Genomic DNA, 15,763 nt, shown 5'->3' on the forward strand with positions numbered 1-15,763 from the left:
GTTCAGAAATGGATCACGTTGTTCAGATTAAAGTGCAGTATAAAAATTRGCAGTCATCTGTCGATTTTAGGGGATATTTTGGAGCTTGCTTTTGAGGTTATCTTAGTTAACCCAGAATTCAGGTAATTGAGAATGGACCACAGAATTCCCGTATACTTTTGCATAAGTTGTGGTATCCTTACCAAGTAGTTCTGTGGAAGTTTATCATTTTTTATCTGTTAATCAAGATGTACTTTCTGTAGTTTGTTAGAAGTGTCACCTAGTGGCATTAATTTTTTTTTATTATTAATTTATTATTGAAATTTAAGGAGCAGGCTCTTGTTTTGCATCATGTACACTATATATTAATCTTTGCTAATAAACTATGAACTGCATAAGCACTCTGCTACTTGGACTTTGTGCCTGTTAATGCTGACACATCTATGCAACTGTRAAGCTGCAGTAACACAGAATTTATAGTCAGCTATTTTTTAAGACATTGCTAGTAAAGGGTACAGCAGAAGTGAGAGCTGATTACACGACTCCAAAAAATAGATGCAGTGACTTGGAGCTAAGGAAAACAAGAAAAATAGGATCTTATGTATTAGAACTTCTTTTTTTTTTTTTTCAGAAAAACAGAATCATCATCCTAGTTTTAAGATATCTTCAAAGTAACATTGCAATATTTTATTCCAGAGAAATATTTTGTCCAGCAGAGTCCATTGCATTTTGCAGACAGAGACTGTAACACATTTGCAGCATTTTATGCATTAATAAAACTTATGCCACTTTTAAACACCGTCAATTTTAATAGCACTTGACTGAAAAACCGAGTGATGATGAAATAGCATGTATTATTTTGTTTTTTTCCATTCTCCTGTTTTCATCACGTAAGAACCAAATGTGTTTGTTTTACTGGCAATATCAGGAGAATCATATGATTTCAAGGAAGGCTTTTGAGATTGTTTGTAAGTTTTTGCTGCTCTGCATGTCCGCTTCCTCCCAGCTGGGGGCTGGCTGTTGTGTGGAAAGGCCGACCACGTCACGGAAAAGCCCTGTCCCTGATCAGATGGGCTTAATATAAACCAGGTTTGCTGAGAGCGAGTTAAAGAGGCAGCCCGCAAGCAGGAGAGGATTTACTTGGGCAGACCAGYCCAGTGCATCGCACTGCACGGAGAGAGAAGGGCAGGAGAGCAAAGGACCCGGCTGCGGGAAGAGCCCGTCAAAAGTAAGGCAGCGTTGGCCGAAAAGCGCTGGTCCGACTGCAGCATTTTACTAAAGAGAGCCCCAGATAGCTAAATGCAGTTTGTGGTGTGAAAAATAATTTGAACTGGGAGTGCTATGTGCAACAGTGCATTATAAGACTTTGTCTCATTCGGGTTAGTTTAGTAAAGGATGATAATTTGTTCAGGAAAAAGTATAAAATGTTTATGACTGGGATTACTGATTGATTGTTAATTGAAGATAGTCATTTAGACTGTTTATTGTTTGACTGAATTACAGCTGGCTTTTCTCATGCATCTTTTCAGTGAGGAACGTACAAGAAAAAAAGTGGGTTTTTAAAATTAAAGTCTGGTAAAAATTTCATGTTTTTTTGTGAAGTAGTCTTTGCTTTGTGCTTGATTTCTGGTTAGATATATTTTTTTCCTGGCAAAGTTACTGTGACTAGGACTATGCATATGATCTAATTTTGCCATGAGGCACTGTGCATCACACGGAAAACATTGCATAAGTTGGAATAAGTTTACTTAGAGTGTGCTCTTTCTGCATATTTGTTCTATGACCTGCTGTGCATGTATTCTACAAAGTTTTCAGAAATCTTTATATGAATAGGAAAAATTATTTGTACATGTTATTTTGATGTGTTGCTGCACTTATTTGCATTCACTATTTCTTACTCAAAATATTCAACACTTGTTATTGAACACAGTCCGATGTATCGTGCAGACAGATATACTATTTATCAATATGGAGAAGAGAACTAAGAAACATCAGACATTTGCCAAAATACTAAATGTCTAAATAACTGTCACTTTGGGGACTGGAATGCATCAAAGTAACTTTCCTAAAAATGGTAGCTGTTGGCCCAGGAGAATGACATCACTAYACTCTGCCTCCAACCAAGGCAAAATAGACTTTGCAAAATCAAATGTAATTAAGAGCCATGCGCAGGTAAGGTGAGCTGACTAGCTATGTAAGGTGAGCGAACACGCTTAGATAATGTGAGCTAGCTGCTTTTTGCGGTAATTTAAGTTGTTGATATAAAATCTGTAACTTCATGAGCTTTTACTCCCAGTGACACCTCCTCTAGAGGTCAGATCCAGTACCTCTGGAGAAAAGTYGCAGGACTCGAGTATGTCCTCACTTCTACCGGCCAAAATGCCACTCTGCGCAGAAGTCATTTTTTGTTTACCCTGCTATAGATGAGATCAAAATCCGTTCAAAATACATTATAGCAAGACTTGCTTGCATCATTCTTTTCTAGCTGTCTGGCACGTGATGCCTATTGCCTTCCCAAGAGATTCAACTCTTAACTGAGACAACGGGAGCGAAGCCGCAGGCAAGACGGCATTTATTCTGTGACTGTGTTCAATCACACAGCAACGCTGCCCTGTCGCCAGGGCTGCGCTGCCCCGAGTGCAGCAGTGAGCCCGCAAAGGCTAAACAAAGCTGGATTTAGCACGTGAGGTGACATCCTCCCTAGGGCAAAAGCCATGGCTCTGACTCACTAACWAGAATATTTCTTCATGTACCAGCAGCATCAAARTGCAGAAAGTCTCATTTTTCTTTTKTTGGCTACYAGGTCCCTACAGAAGAGCAGAGTATGCTGCATTGAAGTTTAGAAGTGGGTTTTAAYGCATTTCTAAATGCTTTGTGGGTGACGCTCGTGGTTTCCATGTTTCTCGCTAGGAGTAAAGGATGACCCTCAACAATGTTACCATGCGTCGCACCAACAACAGTGGCCTGCAGCAGCAGCAGCAGCGGTGGAGCATCCCTGCTGATGGAAAGCATTTGCTGGTCCAGAAAGACTCCAACGAATACAACGYGCAGAAGAGATACACCATCAATCCTGATGATTACTGCAGAAGAAGCTGGTCCTCAGAGTCRTCCGACTCCGTCATCTCCTCCGAGTCCTGCAGCAATTGCTACCGGGTGGTGCTGATCGGGGAGCATGGCGTAGGCAAGTCGTCACTGGCCAACATCTTTGCAGGGGTGCACGACAGCATTGACAGCGACTGTGAGGTGCTGGGAGGTAGGTCCTGCTGGCCTGGAGTGCTTGTGTTTACTTGTGGGCAGCCCTGTCAGTAGTAGCTGGCATTAAGGCACAGAAAATTAGCAAGGCCATTTAACTGGAAACTGAGGTAACCAACACTTGGGCGTGATCATCAAAATTGATTCCAACACATCTATCTCTTAAAAAAACAAGCAAACAAAATAGGATGCAAGGACAAGGTCCTCACTAACAAGGGGCTAAAGCTTCTGAAAGAGAACAACATTGGTTCTCATGCTATTTCTTTTTAAATCATCTCTTGGAAGCTGCTATGTTACTGCCTGTGCCTGTGTTACAGAGGAGGCTGGTTCAGCTCTCACACAGGTCCCAAATATGAGAGAGAAAACTGAAGGTCCTCTTATTTTACTAGAATGTAATGCTTAAAAATAATATACAATGAAAAATAACCTCCCTCCCCCCTCCAGTCTTTTGATAATCTACAAAAATACTTTCCATTAGAAGTCATGGATAAACAYATTGCCTCAGCATAGGCTGTTTGGAGTTTGAGTAAAATATGTCTCCTCCTCATTTCACGTTACTTGCGCAGCATGGCTTCCCCAAGGGAAAAACAGATAGAAAACGCTTCAATAGTGTAAGGAAATTCCTATTGCCTAAACTGTGGRAAAAGGCATAAGCGGTAGGGATTTCTTTGGCTCTTCCCTCTTGCTCTTCTCCTGCATTTTTTGATTAGAGTCGTGAAATTTTCTTTAATTCAGTCAATGCAGAAGGTGAAGACGTGTCACCACCTTGTGAGCCATACTGCGTATGAGACRTTGCTGTGGAAGGGTTGTGCTGTGACAGAAATCCCTTGTGGCTCTAGAGCCACGTGCCRTCACCTTTGGAGGACATGATTTGGAGGCTCATTTTGCTAGTCAATACCCACAACTTTCCTTTTCCCCAGCATAACTCTTCTGCCTTCTGCCTGTTCCCCTGGTACGACGGCAGCAGTGCTAGCACACAGAGTTTGGGAGCTTCTGCTCCAGCCCGCAGTGGAGCACGAGCAGGGAAGCTTTCTGTGTCTATACCCCTAGGAGAGGTATAACCCAGGGCTTAGCAGAACCCTAGGTGAGACCCCGTGGGCAGTCGGTCGGAGCACGCGGCTYGTTTGCTTTACACACCATTGGCAGCCGGTTTCCTCCTCCTCCGTAGGAAGCTGAGTGATTTTTTTTTTTTTTCATTTGTGCTCTTAGCAATACTGCTTGGGGCATAGTCATGTCAGATTTTCATGGCCAGGTCTGCTGAGGTATCAGAAAACTTGCTGTTGTAATATTTGTCCTTTTTAGTGTCCTRTGGAAGTTCCTTAGGACTGACCAGGGTGCAAATGAGTGCTGAATATGCCCATTTTGGGCATAGTATTTTCCAGGACTGTGCTTTGATGTTTGTAGCYTCTCCAAGTATAAGAGAGACTAGAGAGGCAGTCCTTGCAATGCTGCCCTGTRGTGCTTATGGCGCTCGTTCCTATGCAGCTGCTTGGTCAGTTGAAGAAACCATTCTCCAAATTCTAGCTTGCAAGCTGGAAATCTTATTGCAAGAGGTGATAGTTTCACAATAGCCASTTCACAGAGCAAATATAGCTGCTGTTATGGATTGCTTTTGCTGCTGACTATAGGATTAATCCAACTCATAAATACAAATGTCATGCCACTGGGCCTGCAAGGGAAACTCCTCGAGATTAGCTTTGTCTTTTTAATATATCCATTTTAAGCAGTGCCAGCCTTGTGCTCTTGTTTACAAAGTTTCTCAGTATGCAGTAGCTGATTTTTATTTTAAATATGTAATATTTTTGGCTCATGCTTTTTCACGGACACACACACCTGGTTTATAAGAAAGCTGGTGATTGCAGTCCGGGGGACTCACTCCAGCAAAGCCCAGCAAACATTTTTATGAGGCAAGAGCTAAGACAGCCTTATCTGCATGCATGGTTGGGGCAGCCCCTTCAACAAGGTGCTGAAAAGTTGCATGCCCAAAATCTGGCATTTTTCACTGAGGAGTAGCCCGAGACTAGAGACAGGACCAAACCCCATAGTACTCCTCCAAATGTCCCCAGATTTCAGGGAAAGAAGGGAGATTTATAACTTGATACAGGAGGTAGACTAGATTTCACAATCTTCACCATTGGTGGGAAGAGCTCCCCCAGGCCTAAGCAGCACCTAGTCACATGGAATTTGTAATCTAGATATGATTTTTTTTGTGGTCTTAGTACCAAATGATTGAACTTTTGTGGTTTGTTGGCTCCTTTGCTTTTTGACATCAAAGGTAATGTTGGAAACTGTGAGATGGGASACAAATCTCAGCATCTCTAAAACTCAGCAGCCCTTGTCTGGCAAAGCCCTGTCCTCATTGCTGGGTAGGCTGTTAGCTGTATTGCTCTCAGCAGCAGTGACTGTTCACCCGTGAACTGTCCGTGCTAAAGCGAAAGCAAATATTTTCCATTACTCAGCCTCGCTGGACTCTGCTGCTCCCATGGGGCAAATGTTCAGCCTTTGGTTATTTCTTCCATGGGTTCTATTTTCTCTCTCCCACATAAGATAAAGAGAATATCAGCCAAAATAATGAACATTTTGTTTCATGATCTTTTGGTCTCGTTCATATATCACGGAAATAAGACAACCAGCAATGAACAGAGGGCAGGTTCAGTGCTGACAGAAATGAGGAAAGAACTGAATGTGAGCCAGCATAAAATCTGGCTCACTAGCTTGAACCACGAACAGATTGTATGTATTCAGCTATTTGTTTTTTGTAATGTACATGATGCCATAATATATAATAATATTTCTATTTTCCTTCCAGAAGACACATATGAAAGAACCCTGATGGTGGATGGTGAAAGTGCAACCATTATACTGCTTGACATGTGGGATAATAAGGTACTTCAAATGCTAAAGGAAAACTGCATATGCAAGTGTGCTAATATCAAAAATAGGTATCTTTAGGGAAAGAAAGTAGCTATTTTCCATACTTTAACATCAGGAAAAATATAGGATTAGTCATCCTCCTCCCCCTGTCCCTGCCAAACCAAGCATGCCTAAGGGCTCTGCAGTGTGAGCTTGAGAAAAGCAAGGCAATTTATTTGCTTTCTTTACTTTTTCAATGATGAAATAAAACATGCAAGCCGTGTTTCAGAACTGCTTTCATTCCAGTCTAAAACCAACACAATGAATTCTTTGGGCCAACTTTTGCCCTCCTTTGTGGTGATGTATTCATATCATCACCACTTTGGAATTACTTTTAGTATAACTGTGATTCAARCCATATACAGTGTAGTTACACCAGGAGTGGGTTTGGATTCTGTAATGTTATATTTTTCTAAGGAAAAATCCTTGCTGTGCTTAAAGGCGATTGACCATTTCATTTGAACAGCGCGAAGGAGAATGGATTCGAGACCACTGCATGCAAGTGGGAGATGCATACTTGATTGTCTACTCCATCACAGACCGAGCAAGCTTTGAGAAGGCCTCTGAACTCAGGATACAGCTCCGCAGGGCACGGCAGAAAGAAGACATCCCCATTATTTTGGTTGGCAACAAAAGTGACCTTGTTAGGTGCCGTGAAGTTTCAGTGGCAGGTAAGAAAAGTGATGAAGACAAAAACTAGCTAAACTTTAAGAGTCATCTAATAGCTTTTGAATAAACCCCAGAGCTCTGGCTGAGGGAGTACACTGTGGYCAGGACTGGGCAATAGAAGAGCAATAAAAGAACAGAGGACTGGAACAGTGGACAGAAGATCAGAAAGGACCTGCCAGGTCCCTAAGCCTCCCCTGGTGGTACAATTACCATATGACATAATCCCTTTCCTAAATTTATTGAATTTCATCATAACTTCCCTTGTACCTCCTCATGGAAGATCACTGCTGAATGCAATTGYGCTGGTAGCTGGAAACCCTTTGAATTTCCAATACATACTCATGCACAATCAGTTTAGGGCCCTTTATTCTGCTGCCAAAGATAATCCCTTAGTTTAACTAGTTCTCTTTCCTCTGGCATTTGACTTCCTGAYGAATTGACATTCCCTCCCACCCTTTATTTTGCTATTCTAACAACTCCCAGCTCTTAGAACATGGAGAGKGGTGCAAACATCCTCCTGCTGGTGGCAGGGACACTGAGTCCCCTTGGCTCAGTCTAGTGCTACATAGCCCTGCTCACGTAGGACTGCAACCAGCCAACCTGCATTAACCTAGCCTGTAAACCCTGACTGTCAGCCAAACAAATCAGGGTGGGACAGAGCCTGGTTAATGCCTGGGTCAGTTGACACCTGCAAGTTAGACACAACCATGGCCTCTGCTCTGGTTTGTGYTGCTTGAAACAGGACACGCAGGCACTGGGCAGCCTTTCAGGCGAGCAATCCTTGGTGCCTTGCTTTGGGGTGCTCAAACAGCCCTCTCTGCTGCATACGAACAAATAAACAGTCCAGGTTGCTCTCCCAGACTTCTGGGAGTCCTGAGCCCACAAGCARGAACAGACAGACTGCTGGGGAAGCTGCTGCTCCCTCTGAGGGTCTGCAGTTGGTAAAACCTGTCCTTGAGTCTTCCTTGAAGCTTAGYTGACATATTACAACATTCAGCAGGGCATTAAATTGTCTCATCTTAGCCAGACCCCATCAGAAAAGTGGATTTTGCAAACTTGAATATATGTCCCCTGTAGAAGGGAATTGGGCCTTGCCTGCTATGCTATAAAGGGCTGCGCCATGCTTACGGAGGGCACTGTCATCACCTGTTAATATGACTTGAGGAAGTGTGCCTGTGAGAAGATGACTACATGATTTTGAGTCATTGCTGATCTCTCGGCCACTGATGTCTTGGTGCGAGTCAGCCTCAGCTCCTTGCACAGCTGACAGCGAGAACTGGGCTTTTCCAGAAGGAGATTCACTCCCTGTCACTGTGCAGTGAGTCTGACACAGGCCGGATGAATCATGGGCTAGAAGGCAGCCTAAGGTGATTAAAGACTTATCCATGCCTATATTAGGCTAGAGGAATTCCCCTGCTAGAGCTGGCTCCCGCAGCGAGTTTGCTCCCCCCGCCTCGCTCATGCCACCTCCTGACGTATCYGCCTTGCAATCTTGCAGAGGGCCGAGCCTGCGCCGTCGTGTTCGACTGCAAGTTCATCGAGACCTCGGCAGCCGTGCAGCACAACGTGAAAGAGCTGTTTGAAGGCATCGTGCGACAAGTCCGACTCCGGAGGGACAGCAAGGAAAAGAACGAGAAGCGGCTGGCCTACCAGAAACGAAGAGAGAGCATCCCCAAGAAAGCCAGGCGGTTCTGGGGCAAAATAGTTGCCAAGAACAACAAGAATATGGCCTTCAAACTCAAGTCTAAATCTTGCCATGATCTATCGGTACTTTAAGAACGTTGGACTCTGCCAGAGTTTGTGGCATTATGTGGACATTATCTATGTTGTGGGAAATAATCAATCTATATTAGATTGGGCTACAAAAGTGACTTAGATTCACAGTTATGATTGTGATGAAATGTGCTGGCGTAGGAACAGCACAGTGCATGGAAGTATCTCTCTTTCTCTTTTGCTGGTAGTTTTAAAAGAAAAGTGTAGACCAGAATGACCCAAAGTTATGCTGGGAAGTGTTCTGGAAAGTACCTGTTTTTTCTCCTCTCACCTTTGGATAATAGTGTAAGAACCTCAAACCATCATGACTTGGGAAGTGAATACTACACTCTTTACTCTTTCTCATTACTGTTTTTTGGAAAACTGTAAAGAAGTGAGGAACTGACTGGGGAATGGTTCTTTGCCAATTGGCTGGTCAGGCTTAAGCACCCACAGCTGAAAACTCTGTATTTTTGTAAAATAGTCACCAAGACACTTTTTCTTTTTTCTTCTTCTTTTTTTTTCTTTTTTTATTTTTACGGTTTCCATGAGTTTGCACATCTTTTACTTTGAAAATATTTAAAGGAAAAATCCTATAATCGAACAATTTTTCTTCTCTTATTTTCATGCTAGGGAGACTTTAAAAATCAGAGTAAAAAATAAAATCAAAGTGCAAATTGTATCAAAGTGCATCAAGTGCAAGATGCCAAACCTTTAAAAATCACCTGAGCTTTTATAATAAACCACATGGATTTCTTGTATCCAGCCTTGGCCTTGTCTATACCAGAGCTATGCTGTATTTATTGTTGTGCAAAATAACAAGCATATTAATGTTGAGGGGAAATGTATTTATTACCAAGTTTCTTAAAAGAATAATGTTAATTTTATTACTGTTTTCTATCTAATAACTTTTTTCAGATTATGCAAGTTTTTACTTACATGCCTTGTAATAAAATAAATAAAATATATGACTGCCTTTGAGCCTCACCAGGAAACCCCTAGGAATTTTTTTAAGTTGAGAAAATATTTTGAATGCTTGGGAAGATTGCTACATGACAAGTGCAATGAGGATTCCTTACATGCATCTCTAAACACAGATTACTTAGCAACCTAGAATCACAAAGCAAGAATCACTGGCAATCTCCGTGCTGTTAATGCACACTATCCCCTGTGTGCAAATGAGGTTGTGATGACAGAGAGAAAACTAATCCTTTCTTAAATAAGGTATTTGGCCCTAAGCCTGAAAACACTTTAGAAATGAAGATAACTATCATTACCTCCATTTTAGAGACAGAAAGCAAAATGCTGCATTCAGGGACTAAAAGCACTTCATTGGCGTGGCCTCCAGGGCAGGCTCTGCCCTAATCCTCAATTAGTGTTGGAAATTATTTTACTCGCCCTGCATCCTAGATTATACTGGCTTTTGTGAGCGCACCTCCAAGGTCAGTGCGGATGTATAGTTACACCAGAAGAGCTGAATGGCCAGCCTGACGCCTCCTCTTCCTTGCCGACGAATGCAAAAAAATGAACCACTACAAAAGGAGAACTGGGTTCCGCGTCTTGGGCTGTGGGACATGTATCCAGCAGATGCTCTGGAAAGGCGTGAACTTACTGTCTGCCGAAAACTGCCTTTGGTAAGCGAATGGAAAAGGGGTAGCTGTTCTCTAGGGGTAAAATATCACATTACAGTATTCAAATCTCTCTAGAAGGGAATTCCTGATCTAGAATAAGATGTTGGCAAGAGCAGAATGCAATATTTTGAACAGCACAAAGACAAGATTCCTGCTGTTATCACCCTATATGTGTAGAGGATTTTAAAGGAATGTGTTTTAGCATGCAACATAAGGTCAATCCAGAGGAGTCTACAGAGCAATACTTGCTCCAACACCTGAGGTCAGAACTTTTCAACTAGCATTTCCTCTTTCAAGGACAGAAAAAGTAGAAAAAATTAAATAGATATTAATTTTCAAATATTAAAGTATAGTTGAGTGCAGGCAGAGAATTCCTTAGCTTTTTCTGTATCTGTCAATATATGGGCCCTACAAGTTTAAACTAAACAGGCTTTGAAAAAATATAAAATGTCTATGCTGATCATATAGACTTTATGGGTAAAAGCCTTTCATGTTCATGGCATCGCTGGATGGTATCATAAATGGCTGAAGTCACGTAGGCAGTTTTCACCCCCACCTCCTTCCAGAATAACAGCATTTCTTTATAAAACATGTAAATTTTGGGGGGAAAGCTTTTGACTTTTTGGTGTTCTATTTTCTGAGCCTTAAAAACAGTCTTTGTGTTTTCAAGCTTTTCTCTGGATTAGATAAGYCTAGAATGTATTTTTAAAGGAAAATGGCGATGGCCATGCAGTAGGCTCCTTCCATTTAGCTCCCACTACTAGCAGCTCCGCAGTTGCAGGTCTGCTTCTGGGGGTGCTGCTAGGCCAAGGCTGGTCCTGCTGTGTAGTGTGGCAGTGACTTCAGACCAAAATGCTTTGGAGAATTATATCCACCTTATTATATGCATCCAAGTCAACTTCACACTGGCCATCTTGGCCCATCCTGCATGCTCCTGGCTTACTGCGAGTTTCCAGTAAAGTTTTCTGAGTGTGGAGGAGGCTGAAGAAGAACCACTCACAGCAGCCCGCCCCTGAGGAGCTGTCACTTCAATTTGCTCAGGTATCATCAGCACGTGCTACTGTTCAACCACTGTATGTGGTGTGAAGTGGTTGGTGCTGAGGATCCACTCTGTGCACGTGTCAGAGCTTTTTCCGCTTTGGACTTGGTCTAGTCTGGGCCTATGGACCGAATGACCATGTGAGGCTGCAGTCCTGAAGGGCACCTTTAATTTCATCTGAAAGTCGTGTGCTGCGAGACTCCTTCACAGCCCAAGGAGCTGGGCACAGAGAAAGGGCCAGGGTTTTATTACGGGATGAATTTTTGTCACCTTTTTTGGCTGATCAACACCAGCTTATCAAATACAGAAATGCTCACTATTTCTAACAGCTAGTGTACCTGGAATGACTACTTAATACTTAATTATTACCTGGAACATTGACATTTCGAACTCTTAATAGCCACAGTCCTGTTCATCTCCTATGTGAGTGTCCAAAACCATGGACTGGCTCAATCAGTGATTCTAATTCCTGCTCTGACTATTTGTGAAGTCAGGGCTACAATAACAGATCCTAATGCGATAATTATAATGTCGGCTGCAGAGATCTGGCAGTAACTGTGGAATCAGTGAGTCACAGCAGTGAGTGCACCAAGACCAGAATGGCAAAACTCACGGAGTCCAAATAAAATATAATAAATAGAGCAAAAAAAGAAGAGTCTAAGAATACATTAAATGCCAATTGTAGTGTAATAGCTCTTACAAAAAACTTTTTTTAGAAAGCCAGATCAGATCAGCAAGAGGCATTAGGAGGAATGTCCAACTTTAATTAATTTAATCATGACAGATTTACTGCAAGAAGAAAGGTTTACTTATGCTTAGGATAAAATTACCCTGTTTCATTACTTTCCCCTGATAATTTACCTAAAGTACTATTCATTGCCTCTACTGTGGCACCAAGTTGATCGGAAGGTGCTACATATGTTCATATTTGGGAGAATTATTGATAAAATCTAGTTGAGAGAGACATCTTCAATTAAATCCATAGCTACACTACGCTTTTAACCCTCACCTTGACAAGTCTTTTAACATCAGTCCCTTGGAAAGCTATAAAGAGCATAGACCAGAGTTAGCTCACTTGGGCTGCTTTGGAGTGTAGATGTAAATGGAAGAAAAGGCTCCCAGCGGCAGTTCTGGAGATAAAAACATGATTAACAAAAGGCTGCACCAGTGGAAGGAGGCGGTTGCGCTCTACACAGCATTAACTCTGGAGCAGCCACACTTCTCACACCTCTCCCTTCCGGCTGGGCAGGTTTCTTACAGAAAGCTGTGGCACCCAGAGAAGAGGCGAGAGGGTGAGCTCTGCTACGGGTGCTTCACCGGTGACATCCCCCAAGTGATATATTCTTGAACTCTCAAAAGTGAGCCCTGCACTCACATTCTTTGCAACACCTCTGAAGAGCTGTCGAGCTGCAGCGACTGCGTGAATCATCCTTGGATGTGACCTGCAAATGCTCTTGCCTGTGCGGGAGACAAGAGCCAGCGTAGCAGGTCCTCCTCTGAGTCTCTTTTCTGGACTTGCTAGAGGCCATTGCTCAGTTAGAATGGCAAATGCTGCAGGCTGTTCAACACACTGCTAGCACTTGATGAGTGTTTCTTCCAGATGCACAAAATCATACTTAGAGTTGTTTCCTTTGACCACAGTCCCATGTCAGTTCTAGTTCAGTGGGGAGGCACCGGTCAGGCACAGGATAAAATGTGGTTTCTTCGGTGCTTGCCTACTTGAAGGACCAATGCAACTGCTGAGCATGATGTAAAGCCCAGGCTAGACGTGGCCTGTGGGATATTTATATTACCACCTTTAGGCCTCTAGATGTGGCCTCTTCCAGTTAAAGACGGGAGCACAAGTCTGTTATGCTGTTAATTACCCTCCAGAAAGGCTCTGGAGAAGCCTTGCTCCTTCTGCAGTTTACAGGAGGGGTCGCGGGAGGCTGCCTGCAGGTGCAAGGACGCAACGGCAGATGGCTACAGGAACCAGGATGAGTCTTGGTTCTTCCCATCTCGTGTACAGTGAGTGCGGGACATAACACTAGTCTGCAGACTGCACGTGGTTTCCCCGTGTGCTCCTTCCTTACGGCACTCTCACTCTAGAAATCTCCTACAGACATCAGGGCAAGCAGGACCTCATCTCTCAGCGACTACCCCGCACAAGTTGGAAATCTTTCTGATTTTATTCTCTGAGATCGCATAGGTAAGACTATCAAATCAATGGCTTTTTGCCTAGAGATATGGAAATTCAGTGTGCTAATTACTTGAAATTTTAGTTACTTTGCTGCAACATGTTGCGTTCTGTCAGAGAGCGAGGATGATACACCCACAAGACTGTAGTCTTGTGCAGCTTGTTTTACAACACCAGCAATGTCTTGTCACTGGGCTAATAATTTACTAAGAGAATGATTAGTGTAACACACTTCCTCTAAGACTTGAAACTTGTACCTGAGTAACTTTAAAATCAAATTATTTTTTTAGTGGCAGTCATGTTAATGTAGTTACGCCTTCTGGGTTGAACATCGTGTTTGTGAAAGTGCTCCTACACCAAGAAAACATGGTATTTCCGAACACCGCAGCATGCAGAAAGCAGAGACTCTCTGGGCGAACTCATAAGCCTCGGATTAGACACTGTTTGCGCTGACCTGTGATCCCAGAGCTGAACTCTACCTGCTCGTTGGCAAACAGTCCTCCCTCCCCTTTGGGTGAAACAGCAGGAGATGGGCTGCAGGAAGGCAGGGCAAAAATTCAACCGATCATACAGATGTGCTGGATGATCTTTGACTTAAGCTACTGTGCACACACATGCTGCCTCTGCACAGCCCAGCGCAGACGATCGGTCCCCCAGTCCCCTATGCTTGCTGGCCTTGGATGCCACAGCGCCCGTCCCAGTGATGCCACTTGCCTGAAGTCAGGGTGCCAGGAGGTCATTGGGAAAAGGTGAGCGCAGCCACAACCCACCTGGAGGAGGGACCCTGGCTCAGCTGAGCCTTGTGCCCATTCTCAGCGTGATTTTTGCTGAATGGTTTAAATCATTTAACTTCCACTGAAGTCAGAAGTGACCTCCCATTAATGTTTACATGAGCAGGGTGTTATTTGTGGGTCTACAGTCCCCATGTACAAGGTGGCCTTCACTGGAGTGCGTATTTCTCTGATTCACAATCTTGCTCTGAAGGTGCTCAAAATATATTTCCTCTCTAAATACTGTTAAAGCCCAACTGATGTCTAGAGAGATTTCTCAAGCTTTGCCACTAGGATATTATTTTAATCACTTTTTCATTACATTTTTAGTCGTCTAAGTTTTCAGATTTTCCTCCTCACTGTGATGAAATCGTATTGTGTAAATGGCTGCATTTGCTTCTCATCAACTTGCTCAATTCAGAAGTGAGCAGCTGGGCTGGAATGATCCTTTCCCACCCATGGCAGCATTTTTGCCACTGTTGGCTCTTGGTAACCACCTACCTTCTCACCCCACCTCTCCCCCTGCTACCAGGATTTACCTAAAATCTTTCGGCACCTGGGCTTGCATTGGAGAAGCTCCCACAGCACCTGTGCTGTGGTCAGGATGTTACGCACAGCTATGAAGCTCTGGGAATGAAGCTGCGTAGTGTGATTATGTCAACACTATCCCATCAATAAATGGGAAAGCACCATGGCAGAGGAGTGCTGGGCTCTGGGCCATGTCCCAGGTACCTCACTCCAGGCTGTTGAGAGAGAAAGTGAAACATTTCAGTGGATGAGGTGGAAAGAGCTTGCTACTTGGGAATTACAGAGGTGATGGAAGAAACATGTCACTCACATCCCAGATGAATGTGCTACAGAAATCACTCCTCTGATGTTTTTGTCAAAAGCGATTCATATTCTTTAGTTTATGGATTTCAGACTGCCACTGGAGAATGATCAGAAGGAATCTAAGAAATTGATAAGAAAAAATTCCCTACTGGCTTAGACCCGTAGTCCTTCTAGCCACAGATGTCTCTGAGAAAGTGAGGCAAAGCCACATGGTTGGTGTTCTTGGCTGCCATTGCACCATTAGCGAATGATTTCAGGCCATGGTCAACAGTGATGACATGTCACTTTCCTGAGTTGTAACTACCAGTTCCAAGTTTATCACATGGCTTAGATAATTTTTTGCTAGATGCATTATGTTACATTTATCTGCACTGATTTGCATTTGACATTTTTACCCTCTCACTTGGTTTTATGAGCTCCTTAATCATCAAAACAGTTTTCATGTAAATTATACTCTATTTAAATGCACCATACCACTCTCATCCATTATTTGAAAATGACAAGATAATTTGTACAGTTAATAATTTGTGACTCGAATGCATATATTTGGTTGCACTATACAGCTCCCGTATTCTGAGTGCAACAAAACTTGCCTTCGTAAAGATTATCAGAGCGAGCCCTTCTTGCAGATAAAAATCTTAAATAAAATCCTAAAAAGAGGTGACAAGTTGATAAAAGACAATTCTGTCACCCCTGCCAGTGTCTAGTGTCTCATCATACAAAGAGCAAGCAAGAGGGACACCTGCAGCTA

At 43.0% G+C, this 15,763-nt stretch overlaps 1 protein-coding gene across 1 annotated transcript; it reads left to right on the forward strand.

The window, feature by feature from the left end:
• Positions 1–1,064: 1,064 nt before the first annotated feature.
• Positions 1,065–9,541, forward strand: GEM (GTP binding protein overexpressed in skeletal muscle). Its single transcript, XM_085306037.1, has 5 exons — positions 1,065–1,207; positions 2,890–3,232; positions 6,041–6,117; positions 6,611–6,815; positions 8,312–9,541. The coding sequence occupies exons 2-5, from the start codon at positions 2,899–2,901 to the stop codon at positions 8,587–8,589; spliced, it is 894 nt and encodes a 297-aa protein (XP_085162163.1). The 5' UTR covers positions 1,065–1,207; positions 2,890–2,898; the 3' UTR covers positions 8,590–9,541.
• Positions 9,542–15,763: the final 6,222 nt, after the last annotated feature.

The sequence above is a fragment of the Rhea americana genome, unplaced genomic scaffold (genome assembly GCF_003343005.1).
Source record: "Rhea americana isolate MKP2758 unplaced genomic scaffold, rheAme1 scaffold_0, whole genome shotgun sequence".
NCBI classification, from domain to species: Eukaryota; Metazoa; Chordata; class Aves; order Rheiformes; family Rheidae; genus Rhea; species Rhea americana.